We start from the raw sequence: 7,689 nt of genomic DNA, 5'->3' as shown, positions 1-7,689 counted from the left end.
CCGCCACCACCACCACCGCACCACATCTTGCCATGTGGCAGCCATACTCTGGTCTTCTCCCAGGCTTGATCTTTTGTGGCCTCACTGAAGGCTGGATCAAGCCCAAATTGACTTATGATGATAAAATAATGACTCGTAGGCAGTGAGCCGTTCTCTCCATACAAAGACAGCTCCCATGGGACTCTCATCTTTAAAAAATCATTCTGCCAAACTTGCAGGATACTTAGGGGAGGGGGTAGTTGTGTGTGTGTGTGTGTGTGTGTGTGTGTGTGTGTTGCAGTTCAGAGATCTCACCTCAGGGCCTTGAACATGCTAGGGTAGTGCTTTGCCACTGCCTGCAGCCAAGCCCAAGAGATATTCCTAATTTTCATTTTCTTGGTTGGTCATGGGGCTTGAACTCAGGGCTTGAGCACTGTTGTTGAGCTCCTTTGCTCAAGGCTAGTGCTCTACCACTTAAGCCCACAGCTCCACTTCTGGATTTTTGGTGTTTTCATTAGAGATAAGACTCTCATAGACTTTGCTGCCCCACTGGCTTTGAACAACAATCCTCACATCTCAGCCTCCTGAGTAGGTAGGATTACAGGCATGAGCCACCAGCACCTGGCTGATATTCCTAATTTTAAAAGCAAACATACTTGGTAAGATATGGTAGTCTACTGGTTTATTTCATAGAACCTATGGGCTCTATTTGTGTGTGTGTGTGTGTGTGTGTGTGTGTATGCCAGTACTGGGGCCTGAACTTGGGGCCTTGCACTCTTGCTTAGCTTTTTTGCTCAAAGCCAGGGCACTACCACTTGAGCCACATCCCTACTGCCAGCTTTTTATTGATTAACTAGGGATAAGAGTCTTGTACACTTCTGCCCAGGCTGTCCTGGAACTGCTTCAGATCTCAGTCTCTTGAGTAGCTAGGATTACAGGCGTGAGCCACCAATGCTTGGCTCTGTGGGTGTTATTGCTAGATTGTCCCCTCCTAAGGCCGAGACTGTCATGTCAGCCTCAGTGACAGAACACGTGGGTAGTACCAAAACACAGATCACGCCACGAAAGCAGGTGAGGACCAGGCAGTCCAGGATCAGTCTGAACAGCACCAAGGCCACAGGGCCATGGGCTCCTAAAGGAAGGTCAGAGGAGGTGAATGGCCAAGCTGCTGGGAGGTCAGGAAGTGAACCCAAAGACAAAATCACCCCGGATGATGTGGATTACCTGGATATAGAGACTGGCACTCTCTTTCCTGTCTAGGCTAGGTAAGATGAGCGGCAGAGAGAACATGATGGAGATGGCAGCATTGACCAGGTCCAGCTTCTGGGATAAGTTGAAAGGTGGATTCACCTGGCTGGGGAGAGACAGAACCCCAGGGCCTGTGAGAGGGGGGGCTGTGTTTTTGCAGGAAACAGTGGGAGCCTTCCCCGCCCTGGATGTTCTGATAGACTCCCAGTAGTGAAATGAGCATAGCCCCCTTCCCAGCACGCAGGCAGATAAACCACAGGGAAGCCATGGAGCCTGGCCGCATGCAGCTCCAAAATCAAGTTCCCAAGCCTGGCCCTTTCTCCCAACCCAGTCTAAATGTTCTTGTCATTCACCTCCCTCCCCCTGCCGCCCCCCACTCCCTTCCTAGGCCATGAGAAGATCACAGTAGGAAGGAACCTCAGGGCCACAGTGCACAACATGGCTTGCTGAAGAATGTTGCTGTCCAAACTCGAAGTGGATTCTTCCAGGATTAATGTCTAAAAGGGCCAGGAAGAAATGAGAAGTCCCTTCAGAGAGAAACGTCAGCCTTGATTGTCACCCATTTTCCTGGAGGATCAACTCGTGTCTTTCCCACCTCAATTTTCTTGGTGAGGATGGTCTGGGGATAGTAATCATTCATGCAGCCATTTGGTTGGGAGTGTACAGCACCACTTAAGGTCTCCACAGCCCTGAGAAAACTCAGCTTGTCCATTTGGGACTAGGACAGAACACAGAGACTTCTGCTGATGAGATGATCCCAGGCCCTAAGCTAGTCCCCGAGCAGTGTCTCAGGCCAGCACCCTGAACTCTGTCCGTTACACACATCCCAGATTCAGCCAATTGGGCTGTTTCAGTTCCTTTATGTCTCTTAGTACCCTGGACAGTGCTCTCCAGTATCCTGAAGCCCTCTGAGCCCTCTGGGGATCTATCAGGAAGGAAGACCCCCCCTCCCGCCACCCAGATGAGAATGGAGCCGTAAGACCTGAGGCGCAGCCACCAGTCTTGATGCCCTGGCTGCCTGTGTCCCCCCAGACTGGACACCAATAACACTGAATAAATAGCAGGTGGCTTCCAAGCCCAGAGATGATCCTTGAAACGCAAAGAAACATTTTTCCTCCTCAGCTCTCAGAAACCCAAAGAACTCTCTTACCATGTCTTTTTGGTCTATAAATTGCAGAATTAACTCATAGGCTTCTATCTCTGACTGGCGCAGACCTGCAAAGGGATGTCATCCAGGAGAGTTTAGGTGATTTGATCAGATGGCCTAGGAAGGCAGAATCTGTTTACTCTGTTCCCCCCTTTACTCTCCCCCCTTTACTTCCCCCCCCCAGGCCCCTGCCATCGTGAAGGCTCAGAAACCACCAGGGAGCAGGGTGGATGTTTGGGTGTCCAGAACCAACTCCTTCTGGTGTGGGTATGCACAGTGCCATTTGGATGACCTTCAGAAACCAAAGTGTGCTGGGTAGCACGCCTGTAACCCTAGCAACTCAGGAGGCTGAGATCTGAAGATCGCAGTTCAAAGCCAATCCCCAGCAGGTAAGTTCTGTGAGATACATCTGTAGTTAACCACCCAAAATCTAGAAATAGAACTAGACTCAAGCAGCAGGGAGCCAGCTTTGAGCCAAAAAGCTAAGGGACAGTGACTAGGCCCTGAGATCAAGCTCTAGGAACCAGCACACACGCACACACACCCTGAAATTTAGGAACAGTAGATCTGAACTACAAGTGCCAATTAGAGAGGTTTGTTGGCATTTAGGTGGCATCTGAAGATGTGCTCTGAATTTCCTGAAGTGCTTGTGGTCAGTGAAGTAAACTTTCCCGGTCTCAGGCTCTGTCCTGTCATGGCCCAGCTCCAGCCCACTCAGGTATGGGACTGGCTCGCAGAGACCACTGTGGGGAAGGGGCAGTCACAAGGGAACGGACTTGAGCTCACAAAATAACATCTCAAGTGAGAACCTGCACACAAGCACCACTTCTGAGCTGCTGTAATTAGATGAGAGCCCAGCCTGGGGCCAACTGCTCACCCAGAAGGCTTGATTGCAAAAGATCCTGGGGACTTGGTGACTTAAAGTTTATTTGCTTGTTCAGAGGTAGATTCATTTGTACATCTGAAACAGCAGCCTGAATCTTGGAGAAGAGCAGCCAGACCTGGTGGGAGTTGGGCCTTCTGAGAGCTGTAGCGTCTGCAATCAAAGGGGGAAATATTGGATGCTAGGTGCCTATGGCTCAGGCTTGTAGCTAACCCTAGCTACTCAGGAGGCTGAGATCTGAAGATCAAGACTTGAAGCCAGTTTGATCAGGAAAGCCCATGAGACTCCAATTAATCAGTAGTCAGAAGCAGAGGTGTGACTCAAGAACTAGGACATCAGCCTCCAGTGAAAGAGACAAGCAAGGGCTTGAGGTCCTCAGTTCAAGCCTCAGTACTAACAGCTGTGGGTGCGTGTACACACACACACACACACACACACACACACACACCACGTGAGTGCAGGGAGGGGGCACCTGGCCACTTACATAAAAAGAATGGAGCTGGGGTTTGTAGGTTAGTGGTAGAACTATTGCTTAGTGAGTACTTGGGCCTTGGGTTCAAGCCTCAGCACAAATGAATACATAAATTAATAATAAATTAATAACTAAGCTGTAAGAAAAGCCATCGGCTGAGCAGTGCCCAGGCTTTGAGCCTCTGTCATCTTGTCATTGGTGGAAAGATGCCGGACCCTCACAAGGAGGCCGGGTCTTCCTGATTCACCCTGCAGTCTCTTACTAGGGCAGATTTCCCCCTGCATGTGGGACATCTGAGACTCGGGCTAGCCCCAGGGCGCCCCTCTGAGGGCGCAGTAGCTCCCCCCCAGCACTGGGGCTCGCACTCAGGGCCTTGTGCTTCCGCTCGGCCTCATCCCTCACAGCTGGTGCTTTACCACCTGACCTTCGCCTTCTGCCCAGCCTTTTTCTTCCGGTTAGTCTGAGGACTTCTGGCTGCAGACCCCACCGCAGGGATTGCTGACAGGCCATCAGGACTCCCCTCAGCCCAGCTCGGGGCCATTGTCCCGGCTGGCCTGCCAACTAAACAAAACCCCACAAAGCACGCCCCTCACCCGCAAGGCCCAGCGACCCTGGGACGCGGTCGGCATCCGGCCCGGCCGGCGCCTCACACCAGGCCCCGAAGCCCGGTCCGGCTCCTCACTCCCGCCCGGACCCTCTGTCCTGGCCGTGGACACGGACAGCGGGCGGGGACCCCCCCACCCCGGACCTCCTGCCCCGTACCTGACGGCCACACAGCGCCCCTCAGGCGCGGGCTCCCGGCTCCCCGGGGTTCTGGAGCCTCCAGGGGGCGCTGCGGCTCCCCGGGGCGCCGCACGCGAGCGCCCCCTGCAGGGCGAGCGCGCCACCCTGAGGGGCTGGGCACCGCACATGCGCACTCACACGCTCTAACCTCAGCTGGGCCAATCACAAAGAACGGACTTTATTGAAGTTTTTGGCACAAAGACCTCACCTAGTTCCAGTCCTGCAGCCGAGGGCCGGCCACTCTGCCATGGCAATAAGTTAATGTGGAGGATGTTCAGGTGTGTTGGGGGTGGGGGGAAGGAAGGAGCCAGGGCTCAGCAAATGAATGTCCTATCGAAGTAGGGGCGAGTGGACCCCAAGGGGGGGCCTACTGCAGTTTGTGACAGGCACACAGCGAAAGAGCATGTGTCCCTCGTTGTTCTGTACCCAGTGCCACGGGCCAACATGGAGAAGGGCACCACGTTCTTGCAGCCTTCTGTGAGGTTCTCAGTCCCAGGATCCTGCAGGGGAAGAGTTCTACGCAGGCAAAACTGGAATGCAGCTCTCTCAAACTGGGCATCAGAGAGGTCTTCGGTGGAGATGCCGGTCTCAGTGCGGGCAGCTAGCTTGCAGGCTTGCCCGGCCTCAACAGCTGGGTAATCCCTGAATGCCCTTTATGACAAGATAGCACGGCAGGACTCAGGAAAGAGCATTCCCAGTGTGTACAAATAAGGATTCTTCTCACAGCAGAGACAAGCATGGCTGGGCAGGGAACAGAAGGGCGGTAACCACCTCCTCCCACCCCAGACACGCCACAAAAGTGGTGCCTTCCCCCCAAATATTTGCCACGTGATGGTTTCTAGAACGATGAGAAATGATCTCAGAGGGAGGGCTGGGTCAGCCAGCCTCCAGCCTGGGGGCTTTCAAGTGACAATTTTCTGCAGACCCAAACGGGCTTGCAGCTTGGAAACCCAAGGGTGTGGAGCGAGAATAGTGACTGGAGCCTCTAACGGGATTTATGGGCCCCCAAAATAGCAGGGTTCAGGAAGACAAGACTCTACCAGGGTACTCTGACCTTTAACCTACCACTTGGTGTGCATCACAGAGCACATATAAGCAGGGCAGCAGGGAGGAAAGTCTCCTGCGGTCTATGGTATCAAGAGACCTGGGAAATGGAGGGGAGTGTGTGCCTCACTCAGCCCCAACAACAAGGGAAGAGAAGGGCCAGGAGCTTTCTCAGACTCAGCAGAGTGTCCAACAACCTTTCTCTGCTACCTGTCTTGGATAAGGACACTTGTCTTGTATAAGGACACTTATAAGGTTGTCAGTAAAACCAGCAAAGCCCTAAGTCCAAAGAGGCTAGACTCTGGGGGATTGAGTAGAATCCCATCATAAGAACTTGAGGACAAATCACAGATATAAATCCATATATATATATATATATATATGGAAAGAAGGAAGAGGGAGGGAACACATAGATAGTGGAAGATGAAAACAATATCTCCAGCTCCAGGTCATCGGCCTGCGATGGGGTGAGGGAGCCGAAGGAGGCACTTATGGGTGAGGGGGGGTCTCAGCCCCAGCTCCAGCCTCGCTCTCAAAGTCTTTCCCAGCAGCAGCTGAGGCGTCCAACAGTTACACTTGGCTGATGATTTCTCCATTTTCAGGGACAAAGACTTGCACAGGAGCCCCCTCGGGCGATCTCCGGAGCACACACACGGTGGGCACCTGCCAGGGGGGAGAAGAAGGGAGACCGTGGGTGAGCAAACCAGGGTACTTGTCATCCTTGTCCCTTGAAGACACAGACAGGCGGCAGGGGTAGCAGCGGTGGTGACAGGGCCCTGGCACTCAGCTCCCGCCCTCCCTCCCATGCTTATGTTTCTAGGGATCATCCCTTATGCCCTGTCTCTCCAGGTTCTTTCAGTTGATGGACAGACGCTGACCTCCTCCTTCCCTACCTTCCTGCCGCTCACATCTCAGGATCTGCCCTGTCTAGCAGGTTGGGATGAGCTAGATCTGGGCCAAGGACAGGTCTAAGCTCGCAGGAAGGGAAAAGCACGTCAGCTAGAGGGTGAGGCCTGGGACAGAGCCAGGGAACTGCCCGGCTGGGCACGGCAGCTGCAGCCTAAAAGCTTGTGAGGGGGGGAAGGAGAGGGGAGGATACAGCTGGGTTGCTGGGAGCCTGGGGCGTCAAAGGAGCAGCCTGTGGTGACTTCTGGAGTGCGTCCCCAGCAGAGCTCTCTGCACCAGGAAGGAAAAGAAAGGAAGTAATTCATGCATGCTATTGCCATGAATGAAGAAACGAGGGCCAGTGGCAGAGTGCTCTAAATCCTAGATATACTGCATCAAGCCGGTCTGCAGGGGCCTGGATGGGGATACTGGCAGTAATCTGACCTTGGGTTTGTACTGCTAATCATTTCAGTCTCTTATCTGCCCACACACTACTCCCACATCTCAGCAGGGAAACAGAAGCCCAAAGGAGTTGAGTACACTGCCTAACCCTGCATCTGGTAACTAACAGGGCTAGAATTTGAACCTGGTAGTCTCGCTTGAGAGCTCATAGTCTTTGATAGGAGTCCTTGCCTCTCAGCTTAGTGTGGTGGAGGAATGTCAAGAAGAAGGGATGGGTGGCTCACGTCTATAATCCTAGCTACTCAGGAGGCTGAGATCTGAGGATCACAATTCAAAGTCTGCCTGGGCAGGAAAGTCTATGAGACTCCTATGGCCAATTAACTATCAAAATACTGGAAGTAGAGCTGTGGCTCCAAGTGGTAGAAGGCTAGCCTTGAGCACAAAAGCTCAGGGACAGTGCCCGGGTCTTGAGTTCAAGCTCTAGCAAAGACAAAAACAAAACAAAAACAAAAACAAAAAAAAACAGAGGACAGGGTGCTGGTGGCTCACACTTGTAATCGTAGCTACTCAGGGGGCTGAGATCTGAGGATTGTGCTTCAAAGCCAGCCTAGGCAGGAAAATCCGTTGAGACTCTGCTTTCCAATAAACCACTAGAAAACCGGACAGAGCCCAGGCCACACAACCGACCAAAAAAAAAGGAAGGAGAAAGAGGAGGAAGAGGAGAAGAAAGAGAAGAAGGAAGAATCAACAGGCTGACACATGTTCTGATTTCTGCAAATCCCATTTCTAAACTTTCCCTCTGCCCGGGCCCTCAAGTCAGGTTAATTTCAGGGGTTCATTTCCATC

At 52.8% G+C, this 7,689-nt stretch overlaps 2 protein-coding genes across 2 annotated transcripts in view; both read right to left on the bottom strand.

Annotated features, from left to right (window-relative positions):
- Window positions 1–4,640, bottom strand: part of LOC105986410 (maestro heat-like repeat-containing protein family member 7) — a 29,935-nt gene extending 25,295 nt beyond the window's left edge. The window contains exons 1-7 of the mRNA XM_013017304.1: window positions 4,492–4,640; window positions 4,323–4,431; window positions 3,252–3,375; window positions 2,378–2,442; window positions 1,823–1,945; window positions 1,618–1,724; window positions 1,204–1,333 (exon numbers count right to left, since the gene is read on the bottom strand). Of these exons, the coding sequence (XP_012872758.1) occupies window positions 1,204–1,333; window positions 1,618–1,724; window positions 1,823–1,945; window positions 2,378–2,442; window positions 3,252–3,375; window positions 4,323–4,431; window positions 4,492–4,640 (807 nt within the window). The remainder of the gene's footprint in view (window positions 1–1,203; window positions 1,334–1,617; window positions 1,725–1,822; window positions 1,946–2,377; window positions 2,443–3,251; window positions 3,376–4,322; window positions 4,432–4,491) is intronic.
- Window positions 4,641–4,720: 80 nt separating this feature from the next.
- The window catches only part of LOC105986409 (chromosome unknown open reading frame, human C1orf106), a 17,049-nt gene continuing 14,080 nt past the window's right edge, over window positions 4,721–7,689 (bottom strand). Inside the window, exons 9-11 of the mRNA XM_013017302.1 lie at window positions 6,131–6,283; window positions 4,939–5,163; window positions 4,721–4,754 (exon numbers count right to left, since the gene is read on the bottom strand). Coding sequence (XP_012872756.1) covers window positions 4,721–4,754; window positions 4,939–5,163; window positions 6,131–6,283 — 412 coding nt within the window. The remainder of the gene's footprint in view (window positions 4,755–4,938; window positions 5,164–6,130; window positions 6,284–7,689) is intronic.

Source organism: Dipodomys ordii, unplaced genomic scaffold, assembly GCF_000151885.1.
Source record: "Dipodomys ordii isolate 6190 unplaced genomic scaffold, Dord_2.0 Scaffold35, whole genome shotgun sequence".
Taxonomy (NCBI): Eukaryota; Metazoa; Chordata; class Mammalia; order Rodentia; family Heteromyidae; genus Dipodomys; species Dipodomys ordii.
This window is presented reverse-complemented; position numbering and strand designations above follow the sequence as displayed.